Raw genomic sequence first — 21494 nt, forward strand, 5'->3', positions numbered from 1 at the left:
TGATCGTCTGTGTGGAAGTCAATCGGTCAAAAATCCACGCATGCTCAGAATCAAGTCGACGCATGTGAGGAAGCATTGAACTTCATTTTTTTCAGCACGTCGTAATGTTTTACGTCACCGCGTTTTGACACGGTCGGATTTTTGACTGATGGTGTGTAGGCAAGACTGATGAAAGTCGGCTTCATCGGATATCCGACGAAAAAATCCATCAGATATCCGATCGTGTGTACGAGGCTTAAGAGAACAAATACCATGGACCTCATTACTAATGGGTTTTTTTTTTCCTTTTTGTATGGTAGACGTATATATTCCTACAGTCTGAGGCGCGCCATGCACGAAGCAACTTTCAACCACTAGATTTCCTCATCAACACAGTTTTGAAAGGGGAATCCCTTCTGCCTAGCCATTGTGTGATTATTGCTAGCAGCTAGAACAGCTGCTTGCAATAATTGTATGTAAAATCCGGCAGGGTGGTTTTACCCAAGTTGATTGTCTGCACTCCAAGAGAGATTGAGAGCTGGGCTAAGGCTTGCCATAGATGACTTGCTTATCTTTCCTATAACAGATTACAGGAAAGAAAATCGCTTGATTTCCCCAACAACACAGACTGGGTTGACAGGGGAATCCTTCCTGCAGAGCCATTGCGTTCTCCCAGTAAGGAAAGCCACCCCCACCGGGAGAACACAAAGTGTTTACTGCTGGTTGTGGCTATAACTGCCACTAGCATCATATGTGAAATCCAGTAGGCTGGTTGTACCCAAGTTGATCGATTGATCAACTTGGGTACATTCAGCCTTGCCCATACATGGTTCGAATCTGAGCAAGTTCCTGCTGAACCGGCCAAGATTCGAGCCACCTATGACCGGCTTAACTCTAGAAAAAACATTAGCTTTGCATAAAGTGGGGGAAACTTATCTCTTGAGTTTTACTGCAGTCTGTGATTCTTTTGGGAAGATTTCCTCAATATGTGTATCATTGACAGCAGGGCTCAAAATTTCAAGTTCTGAGCTACTAGCCTGGCCTTAAGTTACTTGCCACCAGTTGCCCCACCCACCCCCTACCCTGTCCCGCCCCTAAACGCGCCTTTATAAATGATCTTCTGAAATGATCCTGTTAAATGTTCTATGTAGAATAAGGCTTCATTTCCACTGGCGTTTTTACAGCCACTTTTCTGAGCATATTTAACAGCTTAAAAACGCCTGTCCATGTTATTCTATGGCATCATGCCCACATAGTCGTTTTTGAGCTGCAAATGGCATAGGCGTTTTTGAGCTGTAAAAAAAACGCAGGACCAGGGCGTTCTGAAGCTCCAGAGTAGAGCTGTAAAAACGCCAGACGTTAAACGCGCGAAAACGCTCAAAAACGCGACCGCGGCATTTTTAAAGCTCACAAATTTTTTTTTTTTTTTTTTTTTTTTTACAAAATAAACATGGACAGGCGTTTTTAAGCTGTAAAAAAGGCTAACAGTGGCTGTAAAAACGCCAGTGGAAATGAAGCCTTAAGTTACAAAAATAATTAACAACTTTATCGGTGCTTATCATTGCAGCCTCACCATTGCCCATCAATGCAGCCCCACACTACTTTCAAGTTTGTTTGTTTTTTTCCACTCGCCAAATGCAGTCAGGCAAGTGGAAATTTTGAGGGCTGAACTACATGACAGGGTTACAAAGTGATGATAAGGTAAATCCTTGTCTGGTATTTACAGCGCTGGTAGGGTTTTTTTTTTAAAGTTAAAGGAAATCTATGTGCAGGAATCCCATGTTGTCACCAAAATGAATGGCCTTATTGTTCCTCTCTGTTTCTGTTATTTAAAACAAGCCGAATGTCTTCTTTCCCAAATCTTGCAAGTAACATGGAAGATTTACCTGGTAATGGGTTTCTGGATGCTTGGGATTTGGCTTGCAGTAAAGGGAGTGCATTTTATAAGATGACTGCCTTTATTTCCTTTACTTATTGCATGTGCCATTTCTTAGTTGGTATCTCAAAGTAGTAATAGGTCAGCAATGGTAGTCTGCATATCCTTCTCAACGCGTTTTCTTTATATATGACATATAGCAAGGGATAGGTGAACACGTTTAATTATTGTGGCTTACACATTACATTCTCTTTCCAGGCGTGGAAACGAAGATGGTTCATACTTCGCAGTGGACGTCTGACAGGAGATCCAGATGTGCTGGAGTACTACAAAAATGATCACGCTAAAAAGCCAATTCGCATTATTGACTTGAACTTGTGTGAACAGGTTGATGCTGGACTTGTATTTCCAAAAAAAGAATTTGAAAACAGTTTTATTTTTGACATCAAGACTATTGACCGTATATTTTATTTGGTGGCTGACAGCGAAGAGGAAATGAATAAGTGGGTTCGGAATATATGTGACATCTGCGGATTTAACCCCACAGAAGAAGGTAAGTCTTAAAGAAAAGCAACGTGTTTTTTATTCACTTTTTGGGAAAATTGGTAAACTTTGAGGCTAAGGCTAGGTTTACACCATTGCCATGTTTTGCTGCGATTTTCAGTGCGACTATGTGGTGCAATCTTCGCTGTGTTTTGGATATGGTTTGCATATTCTGTGAAGCCAAAATCGCACCAAGGTAGCACATGACCCTTTCCCAAAGTCTGATCGCAGTCTGAGCATTTGTGCGCTCCATAGGAACCAATGTTATTTGCCTTTTCATGCTATTCAATGAGATCCAAGTTGTATCTGAAATTGCATTGGTGTAAACCAGGGCTCAGTCTCTAATTTTATACAGGCAACATAATGTGAGACTCATTGTTCTGATGTTTGCTTCCTTTTTTTCTACATTTGTTTTTTCATCAGAGAAGAGAAACGATAATTGTGTTTTGGATTCTCCTATCAAAGAATTCTGTTAGTTATGAAATTTGAAATGACAGTTTTTTTGGTTGCAGGTGTGATCTGCTTTCTCCTCACCCCCATCCCCTAAAATCAAAAACCACATGTCCTTCATTTGAAGACTGTGAATATTTGCCTCTTTGGTGGGTGGGCATGAGCTGTGGTTCCTCCCACTGGCCCCTTAGTGACTTCCAAGTCCTGTTGTAATGTTACGTTTGGAGGAAAGAATCGCAGCGAAGGACCCAAGCTTTACACATCCTGTAAGTTGGTTCCTGGAAGTGTAAAGTGTTGATGACTTTGCTGGCGGCTGCAGCTCTGGAAGACTGAAGAGTATGAATTTCTAGGAAACGTTCATAGCCTTCTATTGCAGAAACGCATCATTTGGATTTTTGGGGGGGACTTGAGTTGCTTTACAGAGGAGCTGAACTCTTTTGGTGCCCAATAAGCATTGGCACAATATGGAGAACGTTCCTCCTCCTAGTTTTGCCCTTTTCCAGTGAGGCAAAGTTCCCCTTGTTTCCTCGCTGCCATCTTTTCAGATTTTTTCCTGCCCAGTGTCTTCTTACTTTAGGCACAGGGTGGCCACTAAAAATGTAACTCCCATGCATCATACCTCCCCAACTTTTTGAGATGGTAATAAGGTACACCTATCAGCAAAAGTATGCAGGCATAGGACACACCCCTTGTCACGCCCCCTTAAAGGAGAATTGTACAAAAAAATAAGATTTATTAAACCCACAAGTGCTTTTTTACCATTTATGTTGGCTTTTGGGAATTAAAAATGCAGCAATTTAGAAATCAGATGAACGGTTTAGCGCTGGAAAACACTTTTTGATAGATAAAAAGTGCATTTTATATACATCTAAATAGATCAGACCAAAATGAGGGACAAATGAGGAGGAATGAGGGACATTGCTCCAAATCGGGGACAGTCCCTCGAAATCAGGGACAGTTGGGAGCTATGCATGCACACAGGAGTTACAATATCCTGATACCCAGTGCTGTATTTAGGTTTTGTGTTGCCCTAGGCCTGACTAAACTCGTGCACCCCCTAATCTAAATATGACCCACCCATTCCTGTCAAGGCCACACCCCTTTCTGGTTAAGACCACCCGGTCATCTGTAAACCACACCACCTTTTCCTCATAAAGCTCCACCTCTTCCTCTCTGTACATTAAAAGTGGGTACCAAGTAGGGCTGCAACTAATGATTATTTTCATAATCGATTAGTTGGCCAATTGTTTTGATTAATCGGTTAATAACCTTAAAAAAAAAATAAAGTAATTTTGCTGTGATTTGCATTTTTTTATATTTTTTTTGGGCAGATTAAAAAAAAACACAAATTGCCGCAAAAACGCATTACGTGCTTTTCTGAAGCTTATCCATTGAAGTATATTGAACCAAAAAAAACAAAATGGCACCGTTTTTGCATTTTAAAAAAAAGTCTGCGCCCTTTCCAAATACGCAGCAGCTGAAAAATGCATAGATGTTAACATGTCCCATAGGAAACCATGTAAATGAGCTGTAGTGTGTTTCTGCAAAAAACATAATCGATTAGTTGTCGATTAACCACTTAAGACCCGGACCAATATGCAGGTAAAGGACCAGGCCCATTTTTGCGATTCGGCACTGCGTCGCTTTAACTGACAATTGCGCGGTCGTGCGACGTGGCTCCCAAACAAAATTGGCGTCCTTTTATGCCCACAAATAGAGCTTTCTTTTGGTGGTATTTGATCACCTCTGCGGTTTTTATTTAATGCGCTATAAACAAAAATATAGCGACAATTTTGAAAAAAATGCAATATTTTTTTACTTTTTGCTATAATAAATATCCCCCAAAAATATATAAACCTTTTTTTTTTTTTTTTCCTTAGCTTAGGCTGATACGTATTTCTTCTACATGTTTTTGGTAAAAAAAATCGCAATAAGCGTTTATCAATTGGTTTGCACAAAATTTATAGCGTTTACAAAATAGGGGATAGTTTTATTGCATTTTTATTAATAATTAATTGCGTCGATGAGCGATTTTTTTTTTTTTTTTTTTTTTTTTTTTTTTTTTTTTTTTTTTTCCGTGACTGCGACATTATGGCAGGCACATCGGACAATTTTTACACATTTTTGGGTCCATTGTCATTTTCACAGCAAAAAGTGCTATAAAAATGCATTGTTTACTGTGGAAATGACAATTGCAGTTTGGGAGTTAACCACTAGGGGGCACTGAAGGGGTTAAGTGTGACCTCATATGTGTTTCTAACTGTAGCGGGGCTGGACGTGTGACGTCATTGATCGCCTTTCCCTATATCAGGGAGCAGACGATCAATGACAGCGCCACTGTGAAGAACGGGAAAGGTGTGTTTACACACACCTCTCCCCGTTCTTCAGCTCCTGTGACCGATCGCGGGACTCCGGCGGTAATCGGGTCCCGCGGCCACGGAGCTTCGGACCGGGTCGCGACCCACGGCCGGGCATTTAACAATCACCTACAGGTACGTGATTGTGCCCAGCCGTGCCATTCTGCTGACGTATATCGGCGTTAAGCAGTCCTTAAGTGGTTAATCGATTGGTTATTTTGGCCCTAGTGCCTACTTGTAAGCTCCTTGAAGGCAGGGACTGATGTGAATGTACAATGCAGGCCTCAAAAGTCCTGAGCCACTAGCCAGGCCTTAAGAGTTGCACACCACTAGTTGCCCTGCCCCGCCCCTAAACACGCTCTCGTAAATTATTTCATGAGATGACACTGTAAGGCCCCTTTCACATGGGTTCGATTTGTTTTGGCAGACTCTACTAGCCCAGCGCGGATTGCTCTTTTGACACCCGCTGAGCAGGCAGATGACAGGTCAGTCTCCGCTCACTGTGCTGAGATGGACCTGTCAGAGCCCCGCTCTCCTCTATGGGGAGATTGGATGTCACCTGGTGTGGTAAAACATGGTGTCAACCCCCCCCCCCCCTCCTCAGTCCCTAGGATTAGTAATGCATAATGGCTGACAAGCCCTCTTACCAGACCCAGCAAAACGGCAACAATGACCCCCCCCTCGCTGGATGTTCGCTCACCCTTTGTTGTGTGACGCTCTCTGGTGGCGTTGGGCAGCGTGGCGTGCTCTCTGGTGGCGTTGGGCAGGGTGGTGCTCTCTCTGGTGTCGTTGTGCAATCCAATCTTCTGGGGCTACATGTGGCCAATGGGCAGGGGGGGAAAAAGCTGGGTGATGAAGCTGAAAACAGCCCTCTCTCCTATTCTGCAGTCAGGAAAGGGGGGGGGGGGAGCGTGGGAAACCTGAAAGCCCACAGCTTTCCTGCTGTCAGCTGACATCCTTTAACTAGTCCAGGCTCGGGAAGGATCACGACCATATGGTTGGGTTCCACCCAGGTGCCTGGACCAGCGCCTGGCTCAGCCCCTTAGCAATCCCCTGAGAGCCTGAGCCGGCCCCTCCCACAGCCCAGTGCTCCAGTGAGAGATGGAGGGGAGAGCAGAGAGCTGCTGACTGACTGTCATGGAGCTCTGCTCAGATTGGAGGGGAGAACTGAGTGATCAGCGAGGTTTGTTTGATCGCTCAGTTCTCCGGGTAGAGCCGACAGGAGTCGGCTGCAGCTCGGATCCATGCTGCAGCTATCTAGGCGAGTGTGATTTTTATTTATTTTTTTATTCCCATTATTCTTTTAAATGAAGCTCTGTAAAGGGGCTTACTGTGTTTTTTTTCCCCTAGTACAGTAGTTCATTAATAGTCAGCGATCGCATGGTTATAGAAGAAACCATACAAGGAGAAATGGGAATTGTTGCACATAGAGAATGAATAGAAGAATTGGTTAGCATCTTCCCATTTCAGATCTAGCTTTCTATTCATCTCTACATCATTGGCAGATACAAGTATTTTGCACACCCTGACATTTTCCTGTCCTTTCTTTTCATCTTGTAACAGCAGAAATCTGAGTAATCGTAGGCTTATGCTATTGTATGGAGAAATGGTCTGGCACGTTTTTAAACAAACATTTCTTCTTCAGGTTCTTCAGTCTTTGAAGGCACTCTTATTACACATACAAATAGCTGAGTTCTGACATGTTACAATTATCACAGGTAAAGCTACAGCCTCAGAAAATGTTGGTAAATATACATTGCAGGTTTTCTCTTCTATCAAAGGCATTGTAAACCTGGAATAGGTTTATAGGGAACTAACATGCACAGCAAAGCTTGCAATCTAAGTGGCTCTTCACACCTATTCCCCTTGGTGTTCACACAAAGTTAACACATGCACTTTGCTGTGCCATGCATTAATTAACGAAGTCTGTTCATTTTAATGGGCTCCCAACACACCAAATTGTACAAAAAGTAATCCGCACATTTTTGTCTGACACAGAGCACCACAATATAGGGTAGTGCGGTACCATGTGGTGTGTGTGTGTGTGTGTGTGTTTTTTGTTTTTTTAGGCTTATTTAGAAGGGTGCAGAGGGCTGTACACAGCATATTTCTGTACCCAGGAGTCACAGGTGTTTGTGTACAGCTATGGTCAGCAGCCTGTACAAATCAATGACATGCTGACAGACGCATCAGCTGTATGATCATAAATGGTTACATGCATACAGGGACAAGATGAGCAGGCCTGAATGCAAACTAAACCCAAGGCTGCCCGTCTGTTCCACATGTGCGTAGAGCAACAGCATCTGCCGGCCTGTCATTGATTAGTACAGGCTGCAGGCCTCAACTTTACACAACTCCTGTGACTTCTGGATGTAGAAATATATGCGACATTCTGCCTGTGTGAGTGAGCCCTTAGAAGTCTCCATATTGAAACAATAAACTATTTAGGCTCTACGATCACCTACCTATTCAGTATTAAAAGAAAAGTTTACTTTCAGTGATCCCATTGTTTGGTACACCTGCTCATAAACGCAATATAGCTTATTGTGACACCTAAATGTACAAAGAATGCAGATGTGCTGAGAATGTTCAGTTGTTCAGCCAAAAATAAGAACAGGAATATGAATAAACAAAGTGTCTTTTGTCCTTGGCATCCACCTGGGATATTCACACACTGCAGTTTGTTTCCAGGTGTGGGAAACAGAAAAAAAGTCCAGTTAGCAACACTGTTTAGAGCAGTGGTTCTCAACCTTTTAGTGCCGTGACCCCTTGATAAAATCTCCCAAGTTGTGGGGACCCCTAATAGTAAAATTATTTTTGTAGCGTGGGTTGTCGGCACCCAAGGCAAGACAAGTAATTTGTACCCCTAACCTACGGAAATTTAACGCTCCCTGAGTCCCCTCCACTCGTATAGTAATAAAACCTCATATGGTACATTTTAGGATGTACCACTATTTTTTTTTCTCTTTTGTTCTCCTCTTTTTTCCCTTTATCTCTCGCTATCCTAATTTTCTTGTCCCCCCCCCCCCCCCCCCATCCCTCTCTAGTCGTCTTTCATGTTTTTTCTCTTATTCTATATTACTCCTTGGTGGAGGGGGAATGGGATGAGTGGCAGTGCTGGGGAGAGTTCTGATCAGCCAACTTAGGTGTTCTTGATCAAGGTCATCTGCTGATCTGAGAACTGTAGTGGGGACTTTTAATTGCAACTAAAATCCACAGGTAGTGTTACCCAGTGTATCTCCAATTTGTGGTGTCTCGTAGCTGTGACACCTATGCTGAAATCAGGAGATAGGGTCTCCTCCAGCCCCCTTCCACCTCACAATCCTCACTAGTCAGCGGACCTCAAATCTCTGCCCCCCAACTATGCCGTGAACTGAATGCGCGGATGCGAATAGGCTGAGTGGGCGGCCATGAGCTCCAGGAACAGCCCAGCTGGGTGGCCACCGGCTCCAGAGACAGCCCTCCCGACCCCCAGGTTGAGAACCACTGGTTTAGAGAGAAACACCTTTGTAATGACAGCGGTGTCAGAATGGCCAGCCATGTTCAATGAAGCAGGAAGTCCAGAACTACTAAAATCATATTTAGTTCTGTTCCCATCCATTAGGAACAAGAAAATTGGGTTACAGTAGGCATAAAGCTGGATTAGTAAAAGAATGTTAAGCCAGCCATAGACGGTTCGGATTCCTACTGAACCAGCCAAAATTCGATCCATCTGTGGGTAGGCTAAGTGTATTCAGGTTGATCAATCAACTTGGGTACAACTAGCCTGCTGGATTTTACTTGCGACTGTTATAGCCATACCATGCGGGATGGACTCCCCCGTCAACACGGTCTGTGTTTTTTCTTTCCTGTAATCCGTGTAATCTTTGTGTCCTTGGCCCAGCTCTCGATCTCTGTTGGAGAGCCAATTGTAGAATCATATTTTGGCATACACCGAATTAATCTTGTCCTGTGTCAGGGGTTCAGGTTGTGGTGGAGCATTTTAAGAAGTTAAAACACAAGACCTTTGTGTGTATGTGTGGGTGTGTTGGTGGTGTGTTGCTGATCATGTGCACGCCTTTATGGCCATTGTGTACTTGCCTTCCATTGGGTTCCTTCAACATATTGTACCATAGCTAGGTCAAGCTGACCTGTGACAGTTACTGTAATATACTTGAATTACTTTAACTTACATCTTCAAATCTCAATTTATGAAAGTGGACCTGCAAGATTAATCGTTAAAAAAAAAAAATTGCAATCTCAAATCAACAACAATCCCCACTTCCCCCCACGATCTTACTCCGACAATTCCTTGATTCTCTGTAACAAGTGCAGAGTTCTGCTCAGTGCTGTAAAAAAATAAATAAAAGCCAGCAAATGTTTATCAACATTCCTCAGCGCTGGGAGATGGAGGAACATTGTAACATGTTTGTTATTTTAGATCAAAGGGAAAAACTTTGGTCTGTAAGACTACTTACACACTGAAAGAGCTGTCCGTTGGCGCTAAAACGTCGCTAACATGAGTGCCACTTTAACGCTGTTTAAGTGGCACTTTCATGCCCCTTTTTGGCTGCTAGCTGGCGCTTTTAACACTCCTAAAAAGTGTTAAAAACTCCAGTTTTGCGGGGCTTTCAAATCGCTTTGGAAGTGCTGCCTATTCATTCCAATGGGCAGAGCGTTTTGGAAGCGCTAAATGCAGCACTCCCAACCCACCCAAATGCTGCTTGCAGGACTATTTGGAACGTCCCACAAAAGCACCGCCCCAGTGGTAAAGTTCACACTGGAATAAATGGGAGGCGTTTTCAGGCGCTTAGCAGAGGCCATTACAAGAGCTAAAGCGTCTGAAAACCGCCCCAGGGCATTTTACCCACTTTTAGGCCTCTTTCACACGGACGGATAGAATGGGGCTTTTAGCTGCGGATTTTCTAGTTTTCTACCGCAGCTAAAAGCACACAATGCTTTCCTATGGTCCCATTCACACACATCGTTTAGCTGCGATTTCGTTACATGCGGTTTGGTGCAAATGGAAAAAATTTAATGCGTCCAGGAGCGATTTAGTGCAGCTATATGCATATAACCCCAGGTAATCGCAGTCATTTTGTGTCCACTGCGGATAGCAGCGTAAGAAAATAAAAAAACAGGAAGCACATCATAATCAAAAAAATAAAAAGGGTTGCTATGGGAATGACTACCACAGCTAAACGTGGCCGCACGTAAACATAGGTAATCGCAATGTACAAATGCAGCTAATCGCTTGAATTTCAGACGATTTACATGCTTTTAACTGCGGCAAAACCGCCGTCCGTGTGAAAGGTGCCTAAGACCAGGCCTTTGTCTGTCACTTGTTGCTTACAAGTTAAAATCAGTATTATCAGAAAATTACTTAGGACCCCCAAACATTTTTATATATATATATATATATATATATATATATATCAGTAAAGTTAGCCCAATTGTTGTTGCATAATGTGAAAGATTGTTAAGCCATGAGAATCGTGATCTTTATTCTAAGTTAGAAAATTGTGATTCTCATTTTAGCCAGAATCTTGCAGCTCTGCATGAAAGCGGTTTCAGGATGGGAGAATCTCGGCATGAATTGCTGATTATTGTGAAATAAACTGTGGAATACCATCTAGTCTATACCAAATGCCAAAATCCTCAAAGTAAGATTGTGCTTTGCCTATTCAGGTAACGGGTTCACTTTAATACTAGCCCTACCAGATGTGCATACCTAGCTTTTGTACCCAGTAAACCTACGTATGGTGTAAAGCTAGGTACACATGGGCCAAAAATGGTCAGTTTGGCAGACTTTCAGCTCGTGTGTACAGCTCCTTGCCTGGCAGAAGTCAGTCTCACGATAGGCTTCTGTCGAATGTGCATGTTGGAAAACCAGGATCTGATCAGCTCATGCAGCCAATGGCTCCCTGTTAGAACATAATGGCTCAGCGGGGAGATCGCCACAATAACATCGGATGTGTTAGTATGGTGATCTGTACGTTTTTTTTTTTTTTTTTTTTTTTTTTCATTTGACCTACTGGGTTGAATTATAAAAAATTATTTCCCTGTGTACCTAGCAAAACTGACAACTTAAAGCTCACACTGGGCTCGGGACTCTTCCCTCACCTCCACCCCGTATACATTGTGGGGGTGCCGATGCTCATGACCGCCGGCCGCAATCGATCGTGGGCATGAGAGGCCGAACGTGTGTACACGCAAATCCTTGTTCTGTGAGGAGAGACCGATTGTGAGTTCCTAATGGCTAAGAACCACGATCTGTCATTTGCTCTAGTCAGTCCCCTCCCCCAACAGTTAGAACACAGTTAACCCCTTGATCGCCCCCTAGTGTTAACCCCTTTCCGCCGGTGAAATTTTTAGAGTAATCTGTGCATTTTTATGCACTGATCGCTGTATATATGCCACTGGTCCCAAAATGGTGTCAAATGTGTCCGCCATAATGTCGCAGTCCCGATCAAAAATCGCTGATCGCCGCATTACTAGTAAAAATAATAATAAAAATGCCATAAATCTATCCCTTATTTTGAAGACGCTCTAACTTTCGCGCAAACCAATCAATAAACGCTTTATTGCAATTTTTATTACTAGAAATATGTAGAAGATAAATATCGACCTAAATAAAAAAACTAATTGGGGATTTTTATTATAGCAAAAAGTAATTTCACAGCAAAGTAAAGCATGAAGACATTTTATGGATGGGTGAATTTGCATTGAATATTAAAGTATGGCCAAAGCTTTTTTGGTCATACTTCTCCTGTGGGTCTCAGGCGTGCCCTTAGTTCTGCACACTTGTGACCCATATTCAGCCAACAGTGAGCTACAGTCCACTGTCAGCTAATGTCATGGTATTTTTCTGCACATGGATTATTTTTAGGGCTTGTGTCGACAGGTAATTGCGTCAGAAATGCTCCTCTCCATATACGTGTCTGAGAATGCAAAAGCAGCTTGAAGCAGATCAGAAGAATTCTGAATAATCCCAGAAGCATTTCAAGATGATGCCAAATGTAGACTCATCAACATAGGCCAAAGTCTATTGATGTTGGCCACTTTAAGCTGACAAACGTGGGGGAAGTATGCATGTATTGCAGAAATATCCTGCATAGGCTTTTTTTTTTTTTTTTTTTGTGTGTGTCATTCTGTTCATGCATCTTTCTTGCATGTTTTGATGCATTTTTTTCAAGCATATTCTACACACTCCAGTTGATGTCTATAGGGCCTAATACACACCAAACAAAGTGTCTGCACTTTTTTCCAACATGCATTGAAAAATGTGTTGCATAGATACCTAGCCACAATCCTGTTGTCATGCATTGCCTGAAGTAGGGGTCGACCAATATCTTTTTTTCAGGGCCAATACTGTTTTTTTTTAGGCTGACTTTTAGGCAGGTAGCCGATATCAGGTGTTGATATTCTGTAGCTTTAACCACTTAAGCCCCGGACCATTTGGCTGGCCACTTTTTGTGATTCGCACTGCGTCACTTTAACTGACAATTGCACGGTCGTGCAACGTGGCTCCCAAACAAAGTTGACGTCCTTTTTTCCCCACAAACAGAGCTCTTTTTTTTGGTGGTATTTGATCACCTCTGTGGTTTTTATTTTTGCGCTATAAACAAAAATAGAGCAACAATTTTGAAAAAAAAATGCAATCGTTATAACTTTTTGCTATAATATCCCCCAAAAATATATAAAAACAATGTTTTTCCTCAGTTTAGGATGATACGTATTCTACATATTTTTGGTTAAAAAAATCGCATTAAGCATTTGATTGGTTTGCGCAAAAAGTTATAGCGTCTGCAAAAGTTATAGCGTCGTGACTGCGACATTATGGCGGACACTTTTGACACATTTTTAGGACCATTGTAATTTAAACACCGATCAGTGCGATAAAAATGCACTGATTACTGTAAAAATGACACTGGCAATGAAGGGGTTAACCCTTGGGGGCACTGAAGGGGTTACGTGTGTCCTAGGACGTGATTCTAACTTGGGGGGCGTGGCGATCAGTGACATGTCACTAGGAAGAACGGGGAGATGTTGTGTTTACACTGACATCTCCCGTTCTTCAGCTCTGTGACCCGATGGCGGGACACAGACAGGCATCTAGTGCGACCACACGGCTGCAAATTAAAAGGGGACTTGTATATACGGCCATTTGCCCAGCCGTGCCATTCTGTCAATGTATACGTTCGTGCGGTGGTCGGGAAGCTGTTAATTTTTTTTTTTTTTTTTTTAAAGGACAAAAAAAAAAAGTTTAATATATATATATATATATATATCAATCACTGTTATTGCTGTCACAAGTGATGTACACATCCCTTATGAAGGTAATGGGCAGTGACGGGTACACTTTATGGAGAGATCTGGGGTCTATAAGACCACAAGCCCCTACTCTGCACTTGAAAGTATTCTAAATGTCAAGATCAGCGTTTGTGAATACTTTCTATTTTTTTTAAACTGGAGTCCTTAGGATGCCTGTAATCCGAAAGTGATGTCATGACATCACTTCTGGGTTACAAGATCCAAACAAAGCTGATCTGCTTTGTTCGGGTCTTCGGACAGCCAGCAGACCAAAGTTGAATAGTGCACTTCCTATAGGTGTAGGCCATTTATGTACCCCGCAAAGCCTAGCTGAAAAACTCCTATATATGGCATTGTTCTGTCGTGCCTTATTGTAAGGACGTTGCAAAAACCCTCCAAGCTTATTCACACTCCGTTATTTACTTTCTCTCACTTGTCACAGTAGGTTGGAGCTCAAAATTGCTGCAATGGAGGAGATAGTAGAGGGGTTTTAGCGTTCGCTCCTGTGATGGTGGGGGCAACAGTAAGGACTGGACTATAGGATAATACTATCTTTTGGGAGTTTTTCGGCCGTGCTTCAGGAGGTATGCAAATGGCCTACATACACCCTATAGCAAGGGAATTGTCCAAATTTAGTCAAAGCTACACACTTGGTTTTCATGTACAGGCGCACCTTTTCTGCATAGTTGGTTTGTTGGTAAAGGTGAAGTAACCCTTTAAAGTAAATCTTTCCTGAGATAAATATAAGGGCTGTCATTGCTAACTTCTTTCTGAAAATGCTAGCTGATAAAACAGATTTGAGCGTTTTTTCTTTTTTTTTGGGGCTTTTTTTTTTTTTTTTTCTTCTAGTAGAAATGAATGGAAACGCGACATTCGTTCGTTTATTGTTCATTCGTGCGAGTGTCTGCTGAGATGAAGGAAAAAAGAAAAATAGTAGCAATATATGAATAAATAAATGTTAAATACTAAAAATCATCATAAATTTTAATTAATGTGTAATAATACATAAATAACCCCCAAGTTTAAAAAATATTAAATAAGTTGATGACTATGATAAAATAATAATAATAAACGCCCAAACCTGAACAAAAAAAAATATTATTAATTTTGCGTTGGGGTGTTTAGTTATTTATTTTATTACATTTTTTTTTTAAGGGTTAATTTATTATAAATTTGTGTTCATTTATTACAGTTTTTATTTGCGTTTTTTTTATTTACATTTTATTCATTTAGTACCCTAATGAAGAAAATAAATAACCCTAATCCTAACCTTCACTTCAACCCCTTTCTCTATCGAAAAAAATAAAATAAATCCTAGCTGATGGAAAAGCTGAAATACCCAGCAACGAAACCGCTGTGCATAAAACGTGCCAAAAACGCTCTTATAAGCTCAGATTCAGCAATGGCAGCCTCTAGGTTTGTTTAGGAAAGATTCTTTTTAGGGCTTTTACTTCAACACACATTGAAGCGCCTAACGCTTCAACATGCTTTTTTGATGCTTCGTGGAAGCTTGGCAGATGCCCCGTGTGTGTGTCGATATCTCGTACCTGCAAAATAAAGTGAAGCTAAAACTGAATTAAAGCCTCTTAAAAGCTGAAGGTGCTTTTAAAGAGCTTTGCCATAGACTTCTATGGAGGCTTTGAAGCACCACTTAAGAAACATGGGGTATAATTTTTGAAGCAAAAGCAAGGTGTGAACAGGACTGTACGCTAACCAATTTATTTAGTGACGGGCTTTGACTGGCGTTCAGAGAGCTTTTAAAAAACGCCTGTCTGAAGCCATGTTTTAAGACAAGTGTAAACAAGCCCCTAAAATGTTTTTTCTGGACCCTCTTTTAATGAAAAATGTGTGATGATTATTACTATATTTACCAGCATACTTTCCAAGTTGGTGTGACCCTTGTGGCCACTCAGATGTATTCTGATCAGCTGAGTTTACGGTTTCCTTTGTGTTTGACCAATTTTCTGCAGGTGCTACACGGTGCTAGGATTATGTGTGACAGTCCATATTCTCCTGGCTTTCAAGCTGTTATTTACTCTAGGGTGTTTGCTAGGGGTGCAACGGATCAAAAAACTCACGGATCGGATCGATCCTCGGATCAGGAGTCACGGATCGGATCATTTTCGGATCAGCAAAAAAACAAAAAAAAAACAAACAAATCTTGTTACACCCACCAGAGTTTTTGATTTCACAGTTCTTCTCAACACAAAACGGAGCTTATGTGCTTAAATACAGTGTTTGGAAATCCGACGGACTGTTTATTGCTAATGTGACAGAACACCTCTGATTTTCACATTTAAACAGTCCGTCAGATTTACAAATACTGTATTTAAGCGTATAAGCTCTGTTTTGTGTTGAAATAACTGCATCTCGCAATACTTATATGTGCAGCCAAGTGGAAGTCGCAGCCCCATGTACGAAAGTGGTGTCACCAGTTCCCTACTGTGACCTGAACTATCCCAATCATCAGATCCCTTTAGTGTCATTGATCGGCGGGCTGAGTGTCTAGTGAAAATCCCCCCTACGTGCTCAGTCCATACAGATCCCCCCTCTCCTCTGGCAAGCAGCAGGACGCCCGGTGCGGCGGCGGCAGCGGCTCCCCGTGTGGATTCCTCAAGGTGCAGCATGGAGCTCATCGCTGGGCTGTTAGGAGTCAATGACATATTGAGCTCAAGTGCCCACAAACTTCCGAGGAGCAGCCTGCATCCCCCGCGCCGGGTGGACCTCAATGGCCGCCGCTTCAATAGCTAGGCCGAAGCCGCGGCCTTTCCTATGGACCGGGAGGCCCGTGGATCGCCGTGTGTCCCGACCCGAAGGTGCTGATCTGTACGGATCAGTTGCACCCCTAGTGACAATACTTGATGTGTTCCCACTGTCATATGGCATTCTTGTGCCACAGTGCCTAAACACCGTCACGGTTTTATCCACTAACCTCTTTCCTTCATCATTATATTTGACAGGGAAGCCAAAATGCTCCCATACAGGGGATTTAAATGACGCGGGGCATTCAAGCTCCTCCGTTCGCCATTACCACGCTGTGTGTGGACTGAACATGCGCAAATTATTATTTTTTTTTTTTTTTTAGAAAACAATCCTCGGATCACGTGTGTGCGGTTCGGATCAATCTTTTTCGGTTCGGATCAATGACGATCCGTTGCACCCCTAGTGTTTGCAAAGTGTCAGTGAATTTTACAAAGATCTGGTTCTTTTTGATCAATTGATGAACAGAATTTCTTTTTCAGATATAGAAGCGAAGAAAGCCATTCTTGTTGAAAGGCTAACATCTCTGCAGGAATAGATACTATACCAGCATATGGCCTATTTTAGCAGGTACTATACCCAGCACTGTAGGAGAGATTGTGATTGACTCCACGCTGGTTGAATAATTTATCTGGCCCGGCTTGTTATGGGATTAGTCTTTAACAGAAATCATGGAAGACCACGGGGTCCAGATGGATTGCCTTGTGTGTGCTCCATCATTGAAGGTCTATTCAGGTCTGGTCATTGCAGTAATGTACAGAACTAAGAATAGTGCGTTATTTTGAATCTCTAGCAGCTCAGCGCAACACCTTTTTTAATGCACTGCAACCACCTGGGTCACGTGTAAAACGTATGCAGGTCTGTTACAATGTGCATTGACCATATTTTTAAAATTAATGCATTCATGCCCCGGCTTTGCAGCTCTTTGAAAGGCCATTTTTAGTTGTCTTCCACTTTGAAAAAACTTAAGTACCACCAGCCTTACATGTGATTATTGCCAGTGGCTATTATAGCTGCTAGCAGTAATCACTGTGTGTGTGTGTGTGTGTGTAGCCGCCCCCATCAACACTGACTGTGTTGATGGGGGAGTCACGTGATTTTTCTTTCTGTGGTTGCAGGAAAGAAAATCGCTCCGTCTGTGGCCGGCTTTACAAATCAAAAATATATAGGGAACCTTGATATTTTGTTCCTGGCAACCAATACTGTCCTATCTGATCCTCCCCTTCTCCCACAGTCCCCAATCTTTCTCATGATGGTACAGAGCCTTGGAAACACTCTGCAAATGCTCAATTTGGTGTGTATTTCAAGATAGGTGTGTGTGTGTGTGTGTGTGTGTGTGTGTGTGTGTGTGTGTGTGTGTGTTTCCTACAAGCTTTAACCAGACACTGATAGAAGTCACAAGACTGCTCATCTGATGGGAAAGGGTATTTAGCAGTTTATATTTACTAAAATAATTGCATTCCCATGTTCTGTGTCCTGTGGGAGACCAGACATAGTTAATTCAGGGACCTGGGTTTAACACTTTAAACCTCTTGCAAAGAATTTTATTTTAACATCCGAAACCTGATGTGCGATTACTCAAATGATCGTAGTTCAGCTTTTACCACTAGAAGAATCAGGCCAATGAAATATCATTACTGTTTGGTTACTAAGATTTCCTGTATGCTGCACATCTCTATATTTGCCTTCATAAAAAATAATAATTGGGTTTTGTTTCTTGCTAATTAAAAGCATCAGGCTATGATAGGTCAAATAAAATTGATAAATGGATAACTACAGCCAGTTTATCAGATTACAATATGAGATGCGGTCCTTGTGTAGATTTATTCCAAAGCAATAATTCCGTTTTTTTAAAGCTGACCATATAGGTTACAATTTAAAAAAAAAATCCTTTTAAACTGGCCTTATACATTACAATTTGATTGTGCAATGTCTGTGGTGTCAGACTACAGGACTATTTAAGGGCCTAACATTATAGTCCTATGATATGTGTATCTGGTCAGGCAAGCCCTTGTACTGTGATTGTACAATCAAATTGTAAAATGTATGGTCAGCTTTAGACTTGTCACTTATGTAGTGTAAGGACCTGCCTGTTTGGAAACATATTAGCAAAGATATACTGTGTGTGTGTGTGGTGTATTAGTATAATTTATTAATATATATTTTTTGTGCTTGCAATGTGATGTTTGCCCATTACACATACCTTTCTGGTGTAGGGTACATTCTTCAGAATGTGTTGTTGGCCAGAGAGTTATGTAGGTGGAAAGAAGGAAGGGAATTTCCATCATACTAATGAATCAGGAATGTATGCGAGTCGCTATTTGACCTTTTTATAGAAATTCTTCAGGTTTATTAAATTAAACTGTTGTTTTTTTTTGTAGCATTTAACTACTTCAATACAGGGCACTTTTACCACCTTCCTGCCCAGGCCAATTTTCAGTTTTCAGCACTGTTGCACTTTGAATGAAAATTGCGCAGTCATGCAACAGCGTACCCAAACTACATTTTTATCTTTCTGTTCACACAAATAGAGCTTTCTTTCTTTCTTTTGGTGGTATTTAATCACCACTGCTGGTTTGTTTTTGTTTCTTTTGCTAAATATTTTTTTTTTTTTTAAAACTGAAAATTAAAATAAAAAAAAAGCACTTTTCTTTATTTCGGTTTTGCAAATAAATAATTGTTCATAAATTTAGCCCAAAATGTATTCTGCTACATTTGCTGAAAACCCAAATCGGTGTGTATTATTTAGTCTGTGTGAAAGTTAGTCTGCAAACTTTCAGATATACAGCTAAGCTGTATACCATAATGTATTAATGCTGATGTACTGGCTGCCTATCATTTCTCGAGGCCCTAAAATGGCAGGACAGTAGAAATAACGCCAAATTACCCTTTTTGGAAAGTAGACCGTCTAAGGTAAGAGGCATGGCTGGTTGGTTTTTTTTTTTGTAATTTTTTGGAAAATTGAAGAAATTAAAAAATAAATTAAATTGTAACAGTGTTAACATACTGTCATCAGTGCAGTACAGGGTTATCATAGAATTGGTGTGGCGGTGATCAGGGACACTTTTATTTTTTTGCTATAAGCATGCATTTTCCTGAATGAAACCAATTAATTCAGTCTGTTTTGTTGTGATTGGCTATGATTGGTCAAAGCTAATCATATACAGATGGGCTGTGACTGGCCCTGTCTGTACCATGTGATTAGATTGACCAATCGTAGCTAGGAACACAGTTGTACACATTGGATGGCATGACAGAAAGCCTTTTATTGGGTACAAATGTCATGTGACCTGCTGTGATTCATCACAGTGAACACATGGTACTGGCAGCGAGACGGTACACTGATCAGTCGCTGCGTGGCCCCACGCTCCGGGAGGACGTCTCGTGATGTCCACCCGGATAGATGAGAGGTCGGTCCCGGCGTCATTCTGCCATAGGCCGGATGGGAACCGGTTGATGATCTCTCTTCTTTACCTCTCAACCAAAACCTATTTTAGTTTTGGATGTAATGGAGAATGTTTAGAGCCTCTGTCAGATGCGGCACCTGTTTTTCCTGTGTACATTGGATAATACCATTCACAAGGACATATAGACCAAATTTCTTCAGTTTTAACTGTTCCCTATGCAGACTGTTTCAGGGCAGGCGGCAGAATTGGTGCTTCAGAAAAGCATCATTAGGATTGGAGAAATTTCCAGGCATTCACCACAGATGGAGTAGCTCCAAGTAGTAGATGTCTAATTGTACGTTCTATGGCATTTCTATTACAGCGAATGGGAAAAAGTCCTGCAAATGTTGCATCTCTGTAAAGGTGTGTGCAGAATTAACCACAAACTTCAAAAGCATTTTTGTTAACACAATAGTTGGCAAGAGCCTTCACTTTCACAAGACAGGTCCTGAAAAAGTAGTATGAAGTGTACACAATGATTATTATAATCGTGCCTTTTCCTTTTTCTTCCGTCGTTCCACAGTATTCATAATTCTGGCAAAGAAAAGCTTAGGCTGGGTGAGAGTTTCAGGAATGCAAACATCCCATCATTTCACTATGCAAGTGAACTTCTGGTCTGGACAGGCCCATCAATGGGAATGTAATGTTTACATATTCCATTTATTTACCCTTGCAGATGTGAAGCCTCACAGTGTTCCTGTCCCGGCTCCCATGGAGATTCCCATGGCTGCAGGCTCAGAATTCTCAACTTCAGCAGGTTCACACCCTGGTCAGCTCCCTCCACCCTACCAGCTGCTCAACGTCCCACCTTTAGAACCTGCCAACAGCCAAGAAGATCCCCAGGACTATCTGTTATTAATTAACTGTCGAAGCAAGAAACCAGAGCCAACAAGGTAAACTTATCAATATGTTGTCTTAGCTGTATTTATGGTGCAATCTCTGAAACCAATGTATATAGTGTGTGTGTATATAGTATACGTACACAATTTATTATATAAATCTTCTTTTCTGATATGCCATCTTTCCCACAGGCTGATATAGTGGTTCCTGACACCATGTTGAATATAGGAGCAATCATTTGCATATTATTCAGTTTTTTTTAAAAGAGAACATTCTTGGCTATTAAAGTTAAAGGAGAGGTCCACCTAATTTTTTTTTTCTAAAAGACAGCAGCTACAAATACTGCAGCTGCTGACTTTTAAAATATGGACACTTACCTGTCCAGCGTGCCCGCGATGTCGGCATCTGAAGCCGACGCGTGCCTCTGTCCTCAGATCCTGCTTTTGCCATCTTCTCTATGGGAATCAGGAAATGAAGCCTTGCGAGTTGCGCTGCACAATCAAAATGGTCCCTCCTGTCTTCTATCTCCCAGAAGACAGCAGGGGGGATAGGAAGTGGCGTAGATTATCCGCAGATTCTGCGGATATCTATGATCAGACGTGGGTGCAAATACCTTTTTAATTTTACAGGTATCTGCACCCCCCTTCCCCCTGAAAGGTGCCAAATGTGACACCGGAGGGGGGGGAGGGTTCCAAAAAGCAGAGGTTCACTTTTTGTGTGAACCTCCGGTTTAAAGCGGGAGTTCACCCTAAAAAAAAAATTTAAGATTCGATTCATGCTCATTTTGTCTAGGGGAATCGGCTAGTTTTTTTAAAAACGAAGCAGTACTTACCGTTGTAGAGGGCGATCTTCTCTGCCGCTTCCGGGTATGGTCTTCGGGACTGGGCGTTCCTTCTTGATTGACAGGCTTCCGGCGGTCGCATCTATCGCGTCACGAGTAGCCGAAAGAAG

General features: G+C 41.9%; 1 protein-coding gene across 3 annotated transcripts in view; it reads left to right on the forward strand.

Moving 5' to 3' along the window:
• Nucleotides 1–21494, forward strand: part of GAB1 (GRB2 associated binding protein 1) — a 111495-nt gene that overhangs the window by 52264 nt on the left and 37737 nt on the right. For all 3 annotated transcript variants that reach the window (XM_040331481.1, XM_040331487.1, XM_040331497.1), the window contains exons 2-3: nt 2114–2408; nt 20380–20596. In XM_040331481.1, coding sequence (XP_040187415.1) covers nt 2114–2408; nt 20380–20596 — 512 coding nt within the window. The remainder of the gene's footprint in view (nt 1–2113; nt 2409–20379; nt 20597–21494) is intronic.

This window comes from Rana temporaria, chromosome 1 (genome assembly GCF_905171775.1).
Source record: "Rana temporaria chromosome 1, aRanTem1.1, whole genome shotgun sequence".
NCBI classification, from domain to species: domain Eukaryota; kingdom Metazoa; phylum Chordata; class Amphibia; order Anura; family Ranidae; genus Rana; species Rana temporaria.